Raw genomic sequence first — 22,964 nt, 5'->3', positions numbered from 1 at the left:
GCAAAGCGACTGCAGCCTCTTAGAGAAAAAATTGGATCGAGGGAGGTGAGGCCAAGACCTTCGGTCCAATTGTTTAAAGAAAAGTCATTTTTAGGAATCCAAGTAAAGTAATTAAAAATAAGGCAAATATTTGCTCGATGCTTGCAGCCAAAGTCAGTTGGATGGTGTGGGGCTGTGTGGGTCAGTGAACACCTAAACTCATTCCTGGAGTCACGGGGAAGATTAGCCTCCGCGGCTGGGGAGGAGCTAAGCCTGAGACGGGCAACTTATTCCTGGTAAACGTGGGCAAGAGGAAGCTGTTTATTCTTCATATTAAAGCATGAAGATAAGAATATCTAAATATGGGAGTAGCTCTGAAACCATAGAAATGCTTTAGCTTCCACATTTGTAAGACATTTTTACTCTTTTTTGAAGTTTCAGGATAATAGACTCGCATGGTGCCCGCACACAGTGGGTCCTCAGTAAATAATTATTGAATTTTTTTTCTCGCGTAAAACACACTTATTGTAAGTAAGTAAAAATAACCCCCAATCCCACCACTTAGCATTGGGGGTACATCCTCCCAGATGCTGTCAGTGCATAGAAATGTAAATTCTTTTACAAAACTGGGATTTGTACTGTCCATGATGATTTGTAACCTGTCTCCATGTCAGTAATAAATGGGATCCTTTTATTCAGCATCTGTAAAGTGGCATAAGGTCCCTGTGTAACGAAGGATTTGTCAGTTTGTGTGGCTTGACTCGACACATCTCATATGCTCTCTTTTCTTTAGCAGGTTTCTTCTGCAGAGGTACGGATTGGGCCCATGAGACTGACGCAAGATCCTATTCAGGTACGCCTCCGACACTCAGGAGGGGCTTCGGTTTCAGAGCGTGTGGGTCTGTGAGCGCCCTCTGAGAGCTCTTCTGGTACCACAGCAGATAACCATCCTCGCCCCTACATAGATGCCTGTACCTACATGCATAGTGTATACATAGTGTGTATGTTTGTGTGGGTTTGTAAATGCTTGCTTTTAGTGTCATACTTGAGGACTCAAATTGTTTTCTTGAAGACTTGTAACATTGCCGTGTCTTGCGTATAAGCCTAACAGTGGATTGCCTGGTGGATGGTGAGGGAGAGCAATTCTTCCACCAAAAATCTAGTCTGTTCCACATCCTGCTGCAGTCAGAAAGGGACACAGCCGTGTGTGGTGAAGGGCAGGGCTTTGCCAGGAGTCACAGCTGGGTGTCAATCCTGCTCTGCCTTTAACCAGCTGTGTGAGTTTGCATGCATTGCTTGACTTCTCCACCCAGTGTCTGTAAAGTGGAGATGAGAATGCCTCGCTCATAGGAAATTATGAGTTAAGTGAAATGACATCGAGTGCCTAGAACTCTACCTCGCCGTGGAAGGCGCTCAGTAAGTGATAATTGTTGTTGGCTGGGAAGAGAAGCTGACAAAAGACCTGTGTGACTTGAGCCAAGCAGCCTACTGGGCTCTAAAACACGGAGTGAACTGGCTCCAGGGAAACGAGGCCTGGGACCTGCAGAATGGACCTTGTTCTGACAGTGACAGCCACTGTGTCCTCCCTGCAGCCCCTCCAGCTTCCTGTGCCCCCTGCAGAGAAACATGTGTGAGAGGGGTTTGTACCCTTTTAAGTAATTGCTGAAATCCCATCTGCATAGACATTATTCTGGTAGGCCTGAAGAAGCGAGCCTCCTTGTAAAGACTAGCTTGTTAGCACCTGGGAGCCTGTCCTCTACTTGGGGTAAGTGAAGATGCAGAAAAGATGTAAAAACAAACCAAACCACATGTAGATGAAAGTGAAAAACCAACCAAGAAAATGTGCTGTTTGATTTATGAGCAAATGGAAAAGAAAATAATGTTTTACTGTTGCTTAGAAAAGGAAATACAAATCTAGGGGAAGGAAAAAAACAAAAGAGATTTAAGCTTGGGAAAATTTGATGAAAACAAATTTAGGAGCAGAGAGAGAAAAAACTTCGCTAAAATAAACATAAGCCCCAACTACTTGTATAGAATACAAATAAGTGGAAAATTCCAGTAATCTTTCTGGGGGCACGTACTTTGTACTCCAATTTGAATAAAGGCAATGACAAAGGATCTGATATCAGGGTTTATTCCCAAAGCAATTTCTAAAATATTTTTGGGGATTAGTGTAGTTTTGGACCAGTTGGTTTAATTTAACTTCATTTTTGCCCTGTGCTGTACTGGCAATGAATGCTCATGATAAGGATGTTTCATTCTTTTAAAAATGTTATTTGTCAAATTGTAAAAAATTTCAAATATTCATAAATGCACATGGATATACCCACACTCACTTTTATCAAATATCAGCAGTGTGCTTTGTTTCAGAGAAGTTTTTTTCAGAAAAAAGATTACAGCAAAGCCCTTAATTTATCCCTTTGCCCACCTCCTTTCCTGAAAAGTTATGATACATATTTGTGTATTTATTCTACATATGTATGCATCCATTCATAGTATTTACTCTTGTTTTGAATATTTTAAGCTTTGTTTGAAAGGTGTCGTGCTGTAGGCATCATTCTAAAATTTTTTTTTAATTTTTCATTCAACATCATTTGGTGTCATCTAAGAATGCATTGGCTAGTCTCAGGTCACAGAGATTTACTCTATGAGTTTTCTGTTTTCTTCTAAGAGTTTATACTTTTAGCTCTGTGATCCATGTTGAGTTAATTTTTATGTATTGGCATGAGGTAGGGCTTCATGCTTTTGCATTTAGATATCTCATTGTTCCATCAGCATTTGTGCAAAGGAATATTCTTTCCCTGTTGAATTGTCTTGGCACCTTTGTTAAAAATCAACTGACCCTAATTGTGAGGGTTTATTTCTGGATTCTCAGTTCCATTCCATTGATTTATGTCTGTCTTATGCCAGTACCACACTGTCTTGATAACTGTAGCTTTGAAGTGTGTCCCCCAACTTTCTTTTTTTGTTTGTATGTTTTTTTTTGAAGAAAACTAGCCCTGAGCTAACATCTGCCACCAATCCTCCTCTTTTTTGCTGAGGAAGATTGGCCCTGAGCTAATATCCATGCCCGTCTTCCTCTACTTAATATGTGGGATGTCTGCCACAGCATGGCTTGATAAGCGGTGTGTAGGTGCACGCCTAGGATCCAAACTGGCAAACCCCAGGCCACAGAAACAGAATGTGTGAACTTAACTGCTCTGCTACTGGGCTGGCCTCCTCTACTTTCTTATTTTTTAAGATTGTTTTGGCTGTCTGGGTCCCTTGCATCTTTGTATGGATTTTAGGACCAGCTTATTAATTTCTACGGGGGAAGGTGAATCAGCTTGGGATTTTGATATTGATTGCCATGAACCTCTAGATCAATTTTGGGAGTGTTACTATGTTAACAGTTTTGTCTTTCAACCATTAATATAAAGTGTCTTTCCATTTATTTAGATTTTCTTTAACTTTAAAATGACGTTTTATAAGATTTCAGTGTATGTCTTTTATTTTTTAGTTAAACTTATTCCTGAAATATTTTCTTGTCTTTGATGCTGTAATAAATGGAGTTGTTTCTTTAATTTCATTTTGGGTCATTCATTGTTACTATATAGAAATACAGATTATTTCTGTATATTGATCTTGCATCCTGCAACCTTGCTGAATTCATTTATTAGCTCTTACAGTTTTTTGTGGATTCCTTAGGATTTTCTATATCCAAGATCATGTCATTACTACTTCCTTTCCAATCTGAATACCTTTTATTTATTTTTTTGCCTAATTGTCCTGCTAGAACCTCCAAAACAACAGTGTGTTTGGTTTTATAAGATACTTCCAGATCTTATAAAAGTGGTTGTATCATTTTACACTCCTGCGAGCAATATGAGAGTTCTGGTTCTTCCAAATGCTTGGTGATATTTGATGTTTCAGTATTTTACTTTGAGCTGATCTAGTGGGTGAGTAGTACTATCTTACGGTGATTTAAATTTGCATTTCTCCATGATTAATAATGTTGAGCACTTTTTCATTTGCTTATTGGTCATTCCTCTACTTTTCTGAATGTTTGGTTGTCTTCTGCCCATCTCTAGTCATCTTTAAAAAGTTGAATTGTAGGACATCTTTATATATTCATGTTATAAGTCCTTTGTCAGATTTTGAGGATATTTTCTCCCAATCCATGGCTCTTCTATTCATCTTCATGACTCTGGCTTTTGACGAGCAAAAATTTTGATTTTGTTATAGACTAATTCATCACTTTTGTGGTTAATGTTTTCTGTGTTCTAAGAATCTTTACCTACTCCTAGGGTGTGAAGATAACTTCTTATGTTTTCTTCTAGAAACTTTATTCTTAACTTTTAATTTTAGATCTGTAATCTGTCACAAGTTCATTTTTGTGTATGATATGATATAGGGGTCAAGGCTCGTTTTTATTTGCCCATATTGATGTTCAGCTGTTCCAGCTCCACTTTTTGAAAAGACTGTCCGTTCCCTCATCCACTGAAGCGCGTTGATACTTTTGCTACTGAGTCTTTGATGTTTGTGGCAACTTGTTTGGTGGCCAGTAATGGAGCCAGCTTTGAAATTTTCCACAAAAAGCCTTTAAAAAGATGTATCTCTATTCCTTGAATACAGGATTCTATATATAAATGAAGGAATTCAACTTTATTAATGATGCTCTTCAAGCCATCTCTTATCTTAGATTTTGACTGTATGATCTATCAGTTTCTATTGCAGTAGATATGTCAATATTATCAATATTTGTTAATATTTGCTGATATTGTGAGTCTGTGGTGTTAATGTATATCTAAGTTCTTGATTGTTGTATGGTCTTGGTCCTTTTTGTTATTATGTAGTGTCCATCTTTCAACTTTTGCCTTAAATTCTGTTTTATCTGTTTGTAATATTCCCAGACCGGCTTTCTTTGGTTAACATTTTCCTGGTATATCCTTTTCTGTCTTTTCATTTTCAGTTTTCTTTATAACTTTATATTAAATATTCTCCTTGTAAGTAGCACATAGCTTTCTTATTCTAAAACCTATTCTGTTAATCTCTGACTTCTAATAGTTATGTAATTTCAATCTGATTACACTGAGTGTGATTACTGATACAATTAGTCTTATTTTGTATTTTCTGTTTTATTACTTTTTCTTCTTTCTGCTTTTTGTCAAATTGACAGTTTTCAGAATTACCTTTTATTTTCTTTGTTTTAGAAGCTATAGGTTATGCTTCTATTTTTTTAGTGGTTATCCTTAAGTTATTTTCAACATGCTTGCTTAGCAGTGAAATTTTGTAACAAAGTCTGCTATGCTGTATTTCTGTCCTCTCAAACATGATATAGTCATTTTCAGGATTTAAATATGTCTTAACGGCTGCGCTCCCTCATCACTGAAAAACAATTGTCTGTAATTTTGGATTTACTGAATTTGGTATATTAAAACATAACAAAAGTTCTAATTTGTACTCATAAGCTATGAAATATAATGGTAAAATGAACACAGTGAACCCACCGCCCAGCACAAGAGGTGGAATGTTTCCAGTGCTACTGTGTACCCCACCTCGTTCCTGCCACTTGAGTTTGACCCAAATGACAACAGATGCAAGTGGTCAAGAGTCCTTCTGAGTGAGGAACAGAATAATTAAGAGACTGGTTTTTTTTTAAAGATAAGAAGCTCAACTTAGAACTAAGAATACCTTTACTACTGGGTCTCATTCGAACATAGAGTTGGACTCTTTGATTCGTCCGGTAAGGATCTGTGGGTTCCTGTGTGTTCCAGCCTCCACGCCAGGCGCTGCAGACGGAGGAGGGACTGCACGGTGCTCCCCGGCCACCCAGAGAGGTCTGGTGCGGCGGCTTTATTGTTTATAACCTTCTGACTTTAGGAGCATTGATATCTACTCTAGTGTTATTGTGCCTCTGCTACCGACATTGCAACTTAGAAAAATCAACTGTCCTAGTACCTTAGTTTTTGTATTTATTTTTTCTTGGAGAAAAATATCTGTTGTTATTCAGTGGTGTGCTGAAAATGTTAATTAGCTACATCAGCCAGAGCTCTTAGGGCTTGAAAGGAACTTGCTTGAGAAGAATATCTCAGGATGTGGTTGCTTTTGAGGGTGCCTTCTGAGTTCACCAGGGGGACTTTGCTCCCATGTCAGGACATGTAATGCAGGAGTGGCAGGAGCATTGTCCGCTGAGTGGACGTGCTGGAGAGAGTGTGCCATGGTGCCGTAGAGGACATCTCTCCTGGGTGAGTGGCCATGACTCACAGTTAAGTCATATTTTCCACTCTTGCCAAGAAAATAAAAAGTAGGGGAGATGTTATGAGGCAGTAGATTTATATCAGCAGGATAACCATCTGAAAATCAAGTGGCCTTTTCTTCCTCGATGCCTGGAGCACATTTGCTTCCCTGAGTGTAGAATTGATGTGTTTCTGCTGAGAGTGCTCCCCCGCAGCCCTCCACCCCCTGTCCCACACTGGGCTTTCCAACTGGACTCAGATCCTCGCAGCTGCGCCTAACCTTTTTCCTAACAAAGCAGCACTTCCTGTAAAATTTACTCTTCCGTGTTGTATGGACATGGATTTTTTTGTGGAGCCATTATATGTTGGAGACTTTATGTATTGGAGATCACGTGGCCTCATGGGGAGGAATTCTTTACATGATAAGTGAAACGACCAAGTCATGGAGACATTCAGACCCGGCAACTTGCTGTGGTCAGCATCTCTCTCCTCTCTGTTCTTACTGCTCCCACCGAATTGTGTTCTCTACCTTGCTCAGCCACTTTTGTGGAACACAGAGTTGTTGAGAATTTTGGCCCAATATTTTAGAGGGTAAAAACAGAGTAAGTCATTTCACATAGTGATTGCACAGGCTCTGGGGTCAGGCTGATCTCAGTTTAAATCTCGCTAGCTGTGGCTGTGGGCGAGCCTCTTAACCACTCCGTGCCTCAGTTTCCGTGTCTGTAAAATGGGGATAATGCCCACCTCCAAACAGTTGTTAAAGGGTTACTGAATGAGGTAGTAATTTAGAGTCCTTTCGGTACAATGCCTGGCCCTTCACATCTCTCCAAACTATAGCAGCTTGACAAAGCCCTCATTTTGCACCGTTCCAATATGCACAAATTTCAGAGTTTAGTTAAATAAAAACAGATCCCCAACAAGATATGTTTTAGCATCACTTTCCTGGAGACATTTAGGGAAATCTCCCAAACCAGTTTTTTCCAACTGAATTGGCCTATATTTAGCATGATCAAACTGGTTAATTGTTTAGTATTATGTGGATACAACTTGTATGATCTACATGTGTGATCTACTCTAGAAGCTTCTTGTTACCTGGTTTTTGCTTAAAGCCAAACCACGTATTCTGATAACTAGATGTTTAATAGTAGACATTGACAATCCATTTGGAGATATGTAGACACACCCTTCTTTAGAAAGAGCAAATAATAATGAACACGTATTGTCGTCTTCCAGTTAAGGAAAAGTTAGTTTTCATCTTTTTCATAATTAGCCCTCACCAGAGAAAATAGTTTCATTCCCACTCAGATATCAAAGACAGTTTTTGGCTGTCCTCAGAAAAATATTTTTCAGCACTTTCTTGATAAAACTTGTCAAAGGGATGGTTACAAGAATTTCCAGCAAAGCGAGAGGAAGGCAGCTGGAGCCGTGGAAAGATGGCCGAGGGAGGAGTCGGGAGATGAGGACCCAGCTCTGCCGCTGCTGTGTTTTGGGAGGTTGCTGTGCTCATCAGTTGATGGGTCATTCCTAGAGTCCCTTCCTGCTCTGAGAACTCCTGAGAGTCATGGCCCCCGTTCCTGTCATTGCCACTGGCACCTGCAGTCTGTGTGCTGCCCCTCTGCAGCCCCTCACGCCAGACCGTCCACTTCATCCTCTCAGCCCTGCCCTGGGCCAGCCGTTACTTCGTCATTCTAGCTTGGTCTAAAAGACAAATTAAACTTGGTGGTTCCGAGAAAGTTTAGGTAGAGTTCTCCCTGGAGGTAGAGGGGTGCCCTGCATGGCAGTTTGAGGTCTTCATAGTTACATTTGAAAAGGTACAGGTCGCCCTTGCTTTGCGCAGTTCCAGTGTGCACAGATCTTAAGGTTTAGTTAAATGACATCACACCCCCAACGGCACGTTTCCGATTGCGGTTACATCAGTGTTTTAACTGTGAATAATTGGATAAAGTCCAAACTTTGCTGCTGATTCTTCAGTCCACAGATCATTGTGTAAATAACAAATGTGGGGCATGGTCAGTGGCCAGTCACGTCACCGTTTTGAGAGTCTCTGCTTTTTATTCAATTCAAGCACAGGCAGCAAAGTGTGTAGTTGTGTTGCCACCTTGTCTCTCCTTGATCAGCCACATGACGTTACACGTAAATAGATGATTGAAAGAGGAAATTAGCCAACAAAGAAGAAAGTGCAGCAAGGAAATAGAAAATGATAATGCTGGAAGTGAAATACCAAATGTAAACGGAGTTAGAGGAGAAATAGCTGATGGTGGGAGTGTTGACATCGCTACCTGTGAGATTCTAGATAAGCAGCCTGAGGGAGTTAGTGAATCAAGTTCATTGACACAGATGAGAAAAGGGGCTGTGAAGGAAAGGATGAAGATGTCACAGGAAGTGCTGCCAGCAAAATCTTCACGTTAATTAAAGGAACTCTGGGGATATTTCATGACATTGAACATACAGAGAATAAAATGTTGGCAGCTGATCCAAACTTAAGAGAATAATTTGCCAAGACATGGAAAATATGCCCACTCTGGATCATAATTTATACAACTAGAAGAAGGCAAGTACTGTGTAAATTGCTCTTACAGGTTTTTTGAAAAAGAACATTCTTATTCTCAGTGTTTCTGATGTTTTAAATTGTAGTGTAATAAATAAATATCTTACATTTTTTCATTTCCCTATACACTTGTAACAAACAACAAAAATTTTTACTGTTTTGACAAAAATTTCTAAAGGTCATGGAACCATCATTTTTACCATCCTTTTGTAAGGTTGTTTTACGTGGTCATTTTTATGGTCTGGTACTACCATGCAGAGTGAGGACTGCCTATATTTGTGTTCTGATCTTGGAGAGGACCCAAGTTGGCCAAAATCTGCTCCAGAAAGAACCCATTTCCTCATTGCCCCAGACTTCACCTCAGGTCAGCTGTTTATCTTCTGTTCTTTTGCTGTGTTTACAACAGGACAGTAAGATCGTTATGACAAAACTGCTTCCTTCTGCCCATTCTCCTGTGCCTAACTTCTTGTCCTGGATGCCACGTCCATGCTCTGTCTGTGCTCACTACGCATTATTGCATTTCTTGTACTTCTCTGCTTACCCGACTCTCTCCTTTGTGGGTTCTAGGGGCAGAGACTGGACTATGGTCGTCTCCGTCAGCTTTTTACTCCTAGTTCTTAACTCAACATGTTGCATGATAGGTCATCAATAAATAGTCTTTGAATGAATGTTCCACATATTATCTAGAGCAAGTAAGAGGGTCAGTTTACTTTTATTCTTTACAAGTCAAGTTCAGTTTTAGCCTTTAATAATGACTTTTTAAAATATATTTCACATTTTATGGGATTTGCCTCAGTGAATGGTCAATAAATATTTACAAATAGCCACGTCTAACAAAGAAACTATAAATATTGATAAATCGAATGTTAAGAAGGACTGTATTGCTTAAGTTTTTTTTTTTGGTTTTTGTTCTTTGGTTACAGGTAACAGCTGCCTAATACAAAAAAGTAAATAAATGAATAAGAAATATGTTACAAAGATAGTGCAATTGTTTTGCAGAAAAGTCATGGCTTAGAAAGGGTGGCGGCAAGCCATCTGAGTACTTCCAGAGCAGGAGTTCAAGGTTCTTCCTTCAGTATCTCTACTACTAATGAGCCCGGGTCCCAGTTCCCAGCCTCTGTCTCTCTCTGTTCAAATTCCAAATTCCTGGAAACAGAATGTCCTTAGCCCAGCTTCAGCCTGGGAGACAGAGCATCCAACCTGGGTTACAGGGTCCACCACTTTCATAGAGAAGGTAAAATTTTCCAGAGGTAGGTGGACACCATAAAAAGGTGATTACTACAGTAGTTTACTATAAATGTATATTTTTTTGTTCCCATAGATTTTTTACTTTGCTTAAGAGTTGAATTATTGAAAAGTAGTCTTTCTGAATTAATTTTTTATAAATAGAAATAATTTTAAACAGTACCCAAGGAAATTCTCTAGTGAGTGCTTTTATCGTATAAATATTCCTATTTCAAAATGCAGATTTTAGTCAGTTGTGGTGAGGCAGACAGATCAAGAGACAATTGCCATTGAAGAGACAGTGTTACTCACAGTTCCCAAGAGGACATGTCATGGCATACCATACAGGGCACACCGTGCCGTGCAGGGCCACACAGGGAAGCACCAGGGCTGGCGGGGGGAGGCAGGGAGAGCACAGGGAAAACGTAGACAGGAGCCTTTATTGTGATTCCAGTGGGAAGGAATAAGAGAGGCAGGGTAAGCAGGTTTTCCTAGTGTGAAACTTATCAGGGGGGTCTGGGATTCAGAGATTGTCCCTAGTTGTCTGGTACCTGGCCCTGAAGTGACCAGGGCACTTGGATAGTGGTCCAGAGTATGAGAGCCCAGCAAAAGAGGTGGTAGGCGTATGGGCTCTAGATGGCTTGCATATGAAAGGTGCATTCCCAGGCAAGTCCTTTGCTATCTCTAGGAATCAGCTAGCCCTCAGAGGAGCAGTCTCTCCAGGGTCAGCAAGGCCCCAGATGTCAAAGTGTCAGAAAATAAAAAAGGCATGATTACTACAACTCCCCACTTTCAATCAGTTTTGTGAGTTTCCCTGTGAAATCCAGGTTTTAAAATATTTAAGATGACCTACAAGGCCTTCCCATGATCCAGTCCTCTGCTATGAAGCTGACTTCTTCCCCCACCCTCGCTTTCCTCCGCTCTGTCACACTGGCTTCTTGAAGTTCCCTGCACACGTCAGGCATGCATCCCACTGCAGGGCCAATGGAACTGTTTCTCTGCCTGGAGTACCCTTCCTTCAGATGTCAACTGGGCTTACTTTACTCTTTCCTCATGTGTCAATTTCTCAGCGTGGCCCACCCTAACCGCCCTACTTAGCGCTGCTGCCAGCACCAACTCCTGATCCCCGTTATCCTGCCCTGCTGTTTTGCATAGCACTTGTCACTTTAGCATCCCGTATCATTTGCCTATTTGTTGTGCCTAGTGTTTCTTGTTTGTCCTTTTACCGCTACAGTGCAAGGGGCCTTTATTTTGTTCATCAGTGGACTCTAAGCACTTAACAGCAGCGTCTGGCACATAGAGGCCTAGGAAATATTTGTTGAATAATGACATTTATTATTTTTCCAAAAGCGGAACACCAAAAGGCAGTCTTTTAGGGACACATCGGGCGTGTGAGATTAATATCTGTAGCAATGTCTGACATGAGAATGTAGTTGTGTTCTGATTGTTGTAGTCAAATATTTAGGCATAACGGGATCAAGGAAATGTGAAGTGAGATTCTTGATGGACAGTCCATAATTCAGCCAGACGGATGAGAGACCAGAAGTTCCGTCGCCTCTTCTGACTTTAGCCCCTGTATATTGAGTTTCTCATGTTAATGCCACAGCTGCACCAAGTAAAGGGCTGTTAGCTTTTTGCACAAACCCATTTATTCTGCCTGATTTTTTCTTTGTAGCTCCCTTGTTAATAGTTCTTTTGAAGGCTTTCTTTTCACCAGCAAACTCCACAAGGCCATGCCCTTCACTTTTTGTGGAAGAGCCACCTCCCCTTTCTTCCTAGAAGTAATTCTGTGGCTGACGATTTTGAGCAACACCCTGTACTGAGTGGCAGACCCTTGCCCAGAGGGAGCCCTTAATTAAGTGTGGCTGCCTCATGCGTTATTAGCGTATGGTTTCAAGCCACATGCTAAGGAGAAAATGTCAAAATCATGCTGAAAAATACATTATTTCTCTTTGAAAAATATATTATTTGTCTTCTGGAAACATGACATTTGAGAAAACAGGAAATGATTCAAATAGTGTAAAACATGATACAATGCATTCAGATATTTAACGATGTAAAGGAATTATTGGGGAGATTTAGGTATAAAATGGTATCATGGTTTTGTTTTTTTAGAAAAGAGTCCTTATCTTTAACAGATGTGTATGGTTGAAATGATATGATGTCTGGGATTTGCCACAGACTAATTCAAGAGTCAGGAAGGTGGGTAGGGATGGAGATGAAACCAGACTGGCCAGGAGCTGGTTATTGCTGAAGCCGGGGGATGGGTTCATGAGGTTCACTATGCTATTGTTTCTACTTTTCTTTACGTTTCCAATTTTCAATTAATAAAACCTCTTTAAAATGTAAGGGTCAGTGTTAGACACTTTGTCTTGTTCCTGATTTTAAAGGAAGCACATTTACTGTCTCATCATGAAGAACGATTCTGGCTATGGGCTTAGAGGCTCTTTGTGTTGAGAAACTACCCTTCTGTTCCTGATTGTTTCAACCAGAAGTGGATGCTGAAGAATGTTAAATGCCTTATCAGTATCTGGAGATGAGATATTTTCTTCTTGGACCTATTGCTGCGAGGTAGTCTTACTCCTATTAACAGCAAAGCCCTCCAGCATTTTCTAGAAAGCCCTACAATGAGTTATGCTCTCACTCACCAAGTATTTCCTGAGCAGCTACTGCGTGTCGGGCCAGTGCCAGGCACGGGTACAGCAGGGAGCAGGTGGGTCTTGCTCCCCTTGCTTGGTTCTGGTGGGACGAGACCATGAACAAGTAAATTCAGGTGGTGAGGCCGTCTCTGGCTTTCTGGCAGCCCGGGAATCTGAGTCCCGGGGCCCCGGGGCTGATGAGGAGAACAGGGCGTGAGTGCTGCTGCCCTCTTTCCTGTGGGTGGGGCTGCACTTTTCAATGAGGAAAACCAGCAAATTTTCCTCAGTTTAGCTCCATCAACTTCACATTTCATGATCATTCTTTCCACAGACCAGCAAGGGTTGGATGTTAGAATTGGTCTCTGACACTGTTCTGAGTTCCTCCCCCTTCCTGTGTCTTTATAGGGGTTTTAGTGCTCAGGTCAGAGAAGTCACCTCCCAAGGCCTGTGAGGCAGACCCCACCTGCCCTGGAACCCAGTGAGTGTGGACGTGGACTGGAGTCTAACCTGTGCTGATTATTCTGTTAATATTGTTACTGCTTAATCCATTTAAAAACAAAGCCAACTAGGAAACTAAAAATGAATGGCAGCCACCACCAGGGTGATGGAGCATGTATTCTGTGCTCACTCCGTCAAGTCTCACAGCTGGCTTATGGGGCACTGCTCTTGTCACATCTGCCAGCAGAGAAACCATCGGCCTTGTTCAAAGACCCACTGGAACCAGCTGGAGGAGCTGGGGTTTGAGCCCAGGTAGCTTCCCTGTGGAGGCTGCATTTGTCACCGATATACCATAGGCCTGTTTTTAATACGGTCTCTGAGGATGATGTCTCAAGATGCTCTTTTCTGTGTGTTCCAGGTTTTGCTGATCTTTGCGAAGGAAGATAGTCAGAGTGACGGCTTCTGGTGGGCCTGTGACAGAGCTGGTTATCGGTGCAACATCGCTCGGACCCCGGAGTCAGCCCTTGAGTGTTTTCTGGATAAACATCATGAGATTATTGTCATCGATCATAGACAAACTCGAAACTTTGATGCAGAAGCGGTGTGCAGGTACCTTCCTTAATGTAACATACGTAATAAATGTCCACGTAGCTTAGAATGAACTTCATTTATGGATGACTTTCATTCCATCCCAGATATGCCTTAAGATCCGTGTCGATGTTTCTGAGCACAGACAGACATCTGTGATGGCAGCTCCAGCTCCTCCTCTCGTTTTATCTTGCCTTTTCTATTTTCCCACATTTGAGTCCCGATGCATTTAGAGGTGTGAGCTGGGCTCACTGAAAACTTCCCCCTGAGTATTGCTCATATTTCACAAAAAACATTAAAATTCACACAGTTCTTGTTGCACAGATATGGTTTGGATTTAAACGAGCTATTTTAAACCTAATTATTCTGTCTCAAAATGAACATCAGAAATGTGTGAAATACAAATTTTTCCCTGCCTGACACAGATGGGTGGATCCAAAGCAGTCGGGGAGTGAAGGCAGCCACTTTGCAGAGCAGAAAATCTTCTGGGATCCAGCCCCCCCCCCCCCCCCCACCGCTTGTTTACAGAAATGCTTGTGCTCTGGGGAGGCAGTGCAGCCTGTTCATAAATAAATGCAGTCATCAGTTAGCTCTGGATGAGCTGATCCATTTAGCAGAAGTGGAAGGCTTTGAAGCTAGACGGGAAGAGGGCACTAATTAAATGCTAGACCAGGACAGACTCAAATTACATATGGAGCTGAATTTTCTGGAATATTAGTAAGTGAAATGAAAGGTAGAGAAATCGCTTCTTAGAAACTTTGGTACCCTGACAAGAAATTAGTGGATTAAGAGAAGTTTCTTGTCATAGGTATTTCATTGGTATTCTTTGGCCATTTTGGCCATTTTCAGTTTCCCAAAGAAGAATTTTTTCTTAAGGAACCTTTTTTTTTTTTTTTTTTTGGTGGGGAAGATTGGCTCTGAGCTAACATCTGTTGCCAGTCCTCCTCTTTTTGCTTGAGGAAGATTAGCCCTGAGCTAACATCCATACCAATCCTCCTCCACTCTGTATGTGGGACGCTGCCACAGCATGGCTTGATGAACAGTGTGCAGGTCCGTTCCTGGGATGCAAACCTGCGAACCTCGGGCTGCCAAAGCAAAGTGCACAAACTCAACCACTATGCCAGCGGGCCAGCCCCAAGAAACCTATTTTAAAATGTCTTACTGGTCTCAAATTTACCTATTTAGTTATATATATTAATAAGTGTATCAAAATATTTGGATGATATTTTTACTATTAAGAAGTATATTTTCTTTTTAAATGATCTTCAGGGTAGAATTGGATCCTTTTCAATTAAGAATGTCTACTTTTTCTTGGTTTCGACTTTCCTAAATGATTTTGTGGTTGAAATACTATAGTCCTTTGTGCGTACATAGACTAATTTAAGATGAGCTTCTGGTGTAAAAAAAAGAATTAATAGGAAGAATTCTTTTGATTCAGGCAAAGGCCCAATTTGGCAGGTAAACTTTATAGTCTTCCTTGAATATAAAGAAATGTAGTTTTGTCTCCTCATAAATGTACTTTAGTCTCAGCTGCACAGAAAAACAGTGGCGGGATCTGTGCTATTGAGAAGCCGGGTTGAATATCTGGTGGAGTGTTTACTGACTGTTCCTGGTCATGCCGAAGCCGGCCAGGTTCCTGAGTGCTTGGCAGCTAGCACATGTTCCTGAAGATGAGTGGGGGACACACTGGCAGATGTGCGTTCTTCCCTGGTTTTGCACAAGATCCCTGGTTTTGAGCTAGACTGGACCTTAGCTTAACATGCTTCCCTGGACCCCTGCCCCACCTACGCCTGGATCCCCTTTAGTCCACTCAACCAGGAAGAGGTCCAGGTCCCTCTAACCACACCAGTTCCTTTAGAGGGATGAGAGCAAAGAGGTAAGCAGGGGGAAGCAACCCAAAAGATGGAAGCCCAGCCCAAAAGAAGCCATGTGAGCGTGTGCTCCAGCCCAGTGATGTTCCTAACAGTGAATGAGCCCGCCCCTTGGAATGTAGCCCAGCAGTGTACCCGTGACACCCCATGGGGTGAATGTGAAAAGTGCTTAGTGTCTCCTTAGAGATTAGAGCATGCCTCTGAAACTGTGCATTCTTTTCATCAGGTGCTAACTCGTATTTCTGCTGAGAATTCAGTAGGCTCCTTAGTAGAAAATAAGTATAGCTTCACCTTTGCAGGGCCTGTTCTGCAGGGCACCTGAATGGGAAGTAGTCCATGCTGGCATTGGAGGGGTATTGACTCATCCTTCCTGCCCAAAGTGAGTGAGTTAAGGCATTCTCTCCAGAGGAGCTCATTCAAATACCGTTTGTCCACAAGGGGAACCTTCACTTCCCAGGAAGATAGCAGCTGATCATTTTCTTGAGCCTTCCGCCCACATAGAGTGAAGTCTCAAGGAATAGGAAAGGAGGAAGGGTATATTTTCTGAGAAAGGTCAGGAAATGTTGGAGTTGAAGAGGATGAAGCAGTATGAGCTGGCTGTCCCTGGAGGAGAGCAGACACGTTAAAATGGAGAGGAGGAGAAATGCCAATAGCTAGAAAGATAAACAAACACGTGTTGTTTTCACAAATCACTCAGGAGCAGCCTTGACCCTTCTGTTCTCAGAGATGATGGTCCCCTTCCCAGGCATCTCACAAAAGCAGAGCCCAGACCAAGGAGATGGGTCAAAACGAGCATGCTCACTTGTGCTCATTCAAGTATGAGGCCCTTTATTAAAAGTTCATCCAGTTCACCACCCCCGACCAGGAGAAGGCAGAATCTGAGCTGCATACATAGCACATTTTCTAGGAAGACTCACAGACCTCAAGATTCTGCATCCTGGAGCCGGCCCCGTGGCCGAGTGGCTAAGTTCCTGCGCTCCGCTTCAGCGGCCCAGGGTTTTGCTGGTTCGGATCCTGGACGTGGACCTGGCACCTCTCATCAAGCCATGCTGGGGCAGTATCCCACATAGCAAAACTAGGAGGTCCTTACAGCTAGAATATACAACTAAGTACTGGGGCTTTGGGGAGAAGAAGAAAAAAGAAAAGATTCTCCATCCTTATATATTTTAATCCTGTTAAATTCCTAGGGAATAAACTAACTATATACAGATGATCATAAGTACAGCAAATATCATTACACTGACAGTTGCTATATTGCAACATTTCTCAGCCTTGTCAGTGACCCAGTTGTTGAAAGTATATTTGAGCGCAAACAACAGTACAATGGGAAGATTGTGGATGGCTCCTTGCACCATTTTTAATAGGCTTTAACCTGCATTCCTATATCCAGCTGCCAGCGAGTGCTTTAATTTTTATTATCAGGTCAACTTTCTGAACTGTCTACTACGTTAAAAGAAAAAGTCCAACCCAATTAGCTCCCCAAGTACAAACTGATAACTAGAGAATTGTAGGACTGCCAGTTTTTTTTTTGCAGAGTGGAATTTCAATAAGAAAACATGGAATTTATGTGGAATTTGCCAGTTTTTGAAGTGGAAAATTGGCAGGTCTGACCTGTTGGATAACTGCCTGGGAGTTAATTTTCTTTTTTTTTTTTTTTAAGTAAAATGAAGAGATTGTCCTAATCCACAAGGACATCTCTCTTTGTTGTCTTCCATGTGTTTTCAGACTTTTTCTTTAGAGGAGGATTTGATTTTGTGCCCTTTTCAATGGGAAGAAGTTTCATGTTCGTTTAAGGTAACAATGCCCAGATCACCTGGTTTGACTTGGAGCCTTCTCATTGCAGGTCGATCCGGGCCACCAACCCCTCCGAGCACACGGTGATCCTTGCGGTGGTTTCACAAGCGTAAGCTGACCTCCCATCCCCAGCTGGAAGCAGAACTGTTCATTCTGAAATGTTTGTCTGCTGTAATCCAGTCTTTGAGCTTGCAAAGCCGTGGGCATGTCATTGCGCCTACAACACCAACCGTAGATCTTGCTTTGGGGGCTTTCTTTGTTTTGCAAGTTTCTGGAAATACTTAGGTTTTTCTCTCTATCATATCTAATTGCTGTTAGCATGTACTCACATCAGAAAAAATGGTTACTCATGATATGCTAGAAATTAATAGAAAATCTGAGGAGGAGGTCTGGAGGGAGCATTGTTCTGGCTTACCTTTTTTCTTTGAAGAACAGAGATGGGAGAATGCTTTTCTTTTTTTCATTTAAGAAGAAACAAATTGTAGCATGAAAACAAAGACACTAAATCTACTATAAGAAAAGGATTGTGCCCTTTATGTTGGGACTGTTACGTGGCTACAAGTGGGACAGTAGGATGTGTTCCCGTGTTGGAAGGCAAAACAGAGAGCTTGAGCTATAGGTACAAGACTGTGGGATGAGAAACTCCTATGCCAGGTTTATTGTCTGAAATGACCAGCACTTAGGATGAAACACCTGGAAGGAAAAAAGTTGTTTGTATAAGCTACAGTGGTTGGAATCTTTGCAAGTATCAAAATGTGTGGTAGGCACTTAATGGCTGTCATTGGCTTTGGAGAGAATAAGACCTTAACTGGGGCCTAAGACCTACTAGACTTTGTCCCATTGTGGTGACTGGCACAGATTCTGCAATGAAGGAGCTGACAAACTAGCCACTCAGACAGTTTGGGTCTCCTCCAGGCAAGCCTGGCCCAGGGGAGATTTGAACTACTGCATTGCAAAGTCATACTGGTACAGTGGGAAATGCTGGCTTCAAGTCTTGCCCTAACCAAGGACTCCTCCTTACCTGTTACTACTTGACTGTCTTGTTGGGAGCTGTGTCCCTTCACTTTGATACCACCGTGGCCATCCTGGTGGGAGATGGGATCTCGAGGGGAATGAGTCAGGGGGACCAAGATGGGCAATCAGTGTTCTTCAGCTCTCTTATACTTTATCTTCTGGGGACCATGAGATCTTCACAGGCTCTTAGAGTCTTGGACATAGACACCAGAAGTGTACCAGGCCACACAGTATTTCCCCCAAGCCTGGCTTATTCCATGGACTCAAAAACAAAACACTCTTTTTTTCCTACTCAAATAACAAAACTAGTTTACAGCAAACTATGTTTACTAGTCCTTGACAAGTAGTGGTTTGCTATGGCTTATTTGTTATTTTTCACCTTTTTTTCAATAAAATATTTCATATATAGAGAGAGTAATAGTAAAATGAATACTGAGTTTGTGCCACCTGGCTTATGAAATAGGACATTATTAACACCTATGGAACCTTCTGTGCCCCTCCTGATTTATCCTTCAGAGAAGGTAGAATCTTGAGTGTCTGAGGAGAAAAGGGGAGTGGGCAAGACAGCTGGTCCCCATAGGGTAGGAATCAGCTACAGGTAATGCCACACGTAAGCCCTGGGCTTTCTCTTCCTATTCTCTACCTGCTCCTCCACCCATCCCCTTTATTCCCAGTTTTCTTCTCTGTTTTCCGAGGTCTGCATCCATCCTGCTTGCTGGCTGTGTCAGGGACGCCATTCTCCCTCTAACGCTGGCAGTGCAGCTATAGCCTGTCTTCATGATGAGCAGACCTCCCACTCGAGCTAAAGTTCTAGACTCACCTGGAGGCTCAGGATAGGAAACTTGCCTGTGAAATGAGTGGCAATCATCAGTTTTTTTCTCTTCCTCCCCTCTGACTTTGCCTCCCTGATGACACTTCTTTCCCATTTGGCCATGGCATGCTATGCCAGTTGTCTTTCTCACATGGGGATTCGGATCCAGCTATGTCTCAGGGTGGGAGACATGCTTCCAGAAGGTTTGGGGACAGCAAAGAGGGTAGTGGTCTCTGGGAAGAGCATTGCACCCACCTGGTCCCTTTATGGGACTGTCTATTACATTTGCTCCAATGCCCAAGGCAGCACAGAGTTGGAGAGGGCCACTCATATGTCCGTGGGGTGAGGCTTTCAGGCACACTGCTGGAGTTTTCTCTACTGTTGTTGTCCTTCTTGCATCTGGAAGGCAGATGTGGGAGTCTGGTCCTTGAAGGCAGGCGTACCTGTGGGCACCTGCTGGTCAGGGAGCCACTCTCAGAGCCAACACTGCGCTTGCCTCATTGCTCTTTCTCCGTGTTCCAGTGTGAGGAATCCTGGTTTGTATCTGCTGAGTGACCACATTTTCTGCTTTGCTGCAGATCGGGCGACCATGAAGAGACCTCAGTCCTCCCTCTTCTGCGTGCAGGCTTCAACAGGGTACGCACCGGATAAATGGCCCCTCTCTCGGGCGGGCACCTCCCCCTTGACTCACCTGAACCAGCAATGCCAGACACCCACGGGGCACTGTTCAGGGAAGTGAACCCCGGGACTGTGAGGGCGCGGGAGTAACTGTTCTCAGGGGGTAGTAATGAGTAATTGCTGGTCAAGCTTGTTTCCTTTTTCTCTCATAACTTCATGTATCTTAGCTACACATAGGTAATGACATAAAGACACATCTTATTATATCAGGTCAAGATTCTGTAGTTCCAAAGGAATCTTGCTTAACTCAGTCCAGTCAGTTAGATTCGGTGTGTGTGTGTGTGTGAGAGAGAGAGAGAGAGATTATATGTAGGTAAGTTCACCAAATCTGCACGGCACAGGATTCAGTATTCACAGGGCCTAGCAGGAGCTTGTACCCTGGAACAGGCTTGTGACGGCCACACCATCCTGTGACTCCTGGTTTAAACCATATATGTCAGCCAAGAAAAGTTCTTCGAGTGACAACTATGTGAATAACACTGATGTTCAACTTGAAGATTAAGACTGACTACTCCAAGGAGACTTACCGACAAACTGAAGAACTAGGCTTAGCTGGTATCTCAAGGTCTTTTGACAGGAATAATCTGAATGTCGAATAGATGGTGTGATGCATCGTTTTGCTTCAAACTAGGATACTGCCCGTGCCTTGTGAATTATGAAAATTCTTTTGGGTGCGTTGTAGAGCACAGAGAAGCAGAATTGGCCTGTGTGAAGCCGTTGTCCTGTGCTTTGGTCTGCTCCAGCGTGGAAGTGGCAGTGCTGTATGAAATATTCACAGTAGCAGAGTGGTTCGTATGTGTAAAGGCAGTGAATGTTTCTAGTTAGCAATATCCCTAGCTCCCTGAGCCCTTTCCTCTTGTCTGTCATCGCATCTCTCAAAGGCTGGCATTTGGTTCTGAACGTTGTTCTTCTCTGCTGTATCTTATGAGAATGCAGGAGACAATGCTTCTGAGTTTGGGGATGGGGACCTGCAAAAGGAAAAATTGTCAAAGAAGCCATATGGCTGAGACTTCCTTTCTTTGTTTACTGATTTTCTGAGAAATAGCCTACCATTCTTCGCAGGCTTCATAGATCTTGTGTCTCATGTTGACCACCCACTGCACCCCAGCCTGTTTTGTCCTTCACCTCTGTGGTAGGGCCTCTCGGAGTGGGAAGTTCTCCTTGTTACCTGAGGACTCATTCCTGGGGAACAGCAGTGACACACTGGAGGTTGTCGATGAGGACCCACGTAGGTGCTGTTGAGCGTCCTTTGGGATCAGCTTTTAGTTCAGTGATCCTGCCTCTGACTGGGGTAGAGATTGTCGCTTGGAGCAATAGTATCATACAGAGAAGCTTGGGAGAAACAAGTGGGCTTCTTTGGGTGCAAATTGTATTAAGTAAACTTAGGAGGGCAAGTTCCATTGTTTTCTTTTTACGTCCTTAGTAACCTGTCCATGCTACTCTAGAGGGTTCATTTCCCTCTCTCTGGACATGGTGCTGCTTTTGCAGTCAGCTGGAGTGAGCAAAACCCTCAGTGGGAGCATGAGAAACAGTACATGTCAGGGACCACCTGGTGTGCTTCAGTGCTGGGTCTGATCCAGGCCTTTGCCAGCTGGGTCAGGGTGCCCCCAGCTAGTTCCGGCTCTTTCTGAGGGAAGCACGCTGCACCTACAAAGACGTTCCCTCCTGGGTTACTGTGGCACAAGATGAGCTGAGGCTGCCCTCCAGGTGGCTGGGCTCCTTTTTTGGGCAAAATCTTGTCTTTGGCAACTCTCTACCCAAACACCCTTCCAAATCTGCCAGCTATTCTTGCCTTACGTGAGGTTGTTCCCCGTCTCTGAGTTGTTTTGATTGTATTAAATCATCTGCTGAAACTCAGCCCTGTGTTGCTAGCTAATTGGCCAGTGCTTCAGTCTATGGGCCCCTGAGTGGCGATCCAGGAACAAATTGTGCCATCAAATATTCCACAACAACTCCCCTTGGAGCCTCTGGAGCTGTGCGTGAGTGGCCGACTGCATGATGCTCAATTCCCTCTGAGCCTTTTGAGAACCAGCATCATAGCAAAGGGTGATTGCAGCTGTTTTCATGTCAGCCTTTGTGTGCACCTTTTTCTATTTGAAATGATGCTTATTTGATTTGCAAGTATTCACGGAGCACTTCCTACGTGCAGCGCAATGTGCTAGGCGTGCCTGGGATCTGACATTGGATGCGGCTCCTCTCTGAGAGGCTTCCTATGGAGGAGGAAGTGGAGAGCTAAGATGTGTTATTTGTCCGGCTCCATTCTGGGTGATTTACTCAACCCTCATCCACACATGAGAGACTGGACATTTTCTCCATTTTTGCAGAGGAGGAAAAGGGCTCAAGATTACTAAATAGCTCGCCAACGCCCATACTCAGAACAAAATCGAGATGCAGATGCTTGATGTTTTACTTCAGACTCCACGTTGGGTCCACCTAAGTAGTCTTTCCCAAACTGCTCCATGGAACACTAGTGCTCCAAGAGATCGTAATAGGTGTTCCATGAAAAAAGGCTTTTGTGGTCAAGTAAGTTTGAGAAATCAGTAAAGACTCTGTTCCTCCTCCTTCACCCCTGAAATCCACAGTGTACAATAGCAGTGTTGCACGTGAGCATAGCGAATGCCCTGGGAAGTGCTGTGCTAAAGAAACCTACCAAAATATCTGGAGCAGGGCCAGAAATCTGCACTTTGAACTGAATGCCCAGGGGATTCTCAGTGTATTGAAGTTTGAAGACCATGGCCCTTGATTCATCAAATTATTTCAGAGGTGTGGGGTAACTACAGTCCAGAAAATCCCCAAAAGATAAAGTAGTGGAATATTCTATTACTTTTAGTCTATAGAATACTTATTAAGTGCCAATTATGTGCAAAAAAAGTGCGCCAGCACCTACAGAAAGCTGTTCTTCACTACTAGAAGTAGTGTACTAGTGTACTTCACTGATGGAAGTAGTGTCCTACTGTGCTTCATGGATGGGAGTAGTGTTCTACGGTACTTCACTCCTGGAGGCAGTATCCTACTGTGCTTCATGGATGAGAGTAGTGTCCTACGGTACTTCACTCCTGGAGGTAGTGTCCTACTGTACTTCACTCCTGGAGGTAGTGTCCTACTGTACTTCACTCCTGGAGGTAGTGTACTACTGTATTTCCCTGGTGGAAAGATAAAATA

The 22,964-nt window shown here is 42.9% G+C and overlaps 1 protein-coding gene across 13 annotated transcripts in view; it reads left to right on the top strand.

The window, feature by feature from the left end:
• Positions 1 to 22,964, top strand: part of PDE8B (phosphodiesterase 8B) — a 227,030-nt gene that overhangs the window by 123,588 nt on the left and 80,478 nt on the right. For 7 of the 13 annotated variants that reach the window (XM_044777977.2, XM_070517898.1, XM_070517903.1 and 4 more), the window contains exons 2-5: positions 773 to 832; positions 13,465 to 13,655; positions 17,349 to 17,408; positions 19,703 to 19,760. In XM_044777977.2, the coding sequence (XP_044633912.1) occupies positions 806 to 832; positions 13,465 to 13,655; positions 17,349 to 17,408; positions 19,703 to 19,760 (336 nt within the window). In that variant the 5' untranslated portion in view covers positions 773 to 805. The remainder of the gene's footprint in view (positions 1 to 772; positions 833 to 13,464; positions 13,656 to 17,348; positions 17,409 to 19,702; positions 19,761 to 22,964) is intronic. The other 6 variants (XM_044777976.2, XM_070517895.1, XM_070517902.1 and 3 more) reach the window with 1 other exon arrangement.

Source organism: Equus asinus, chromosome 9, assembly GCF_041296235.1.
Source record: "Equus asinus isolate D_3611 breed Donkey chromosome 9, EquAss-T2T_v2, whole genome shotgun sequence".
In the NCBI taxonomy this organism is placed as follows: domain Eukaryota; kingdom Metazoa; phylum Chordata; class Mammalia; order Perissodactyla; family Equidae; genus Equus; species Equus asinus.
The sequence above is the reverse complement of the archived record's forward strand: the minus strand, read 5'-3'. Positions and strand labels throughout refer to the sequence as shown.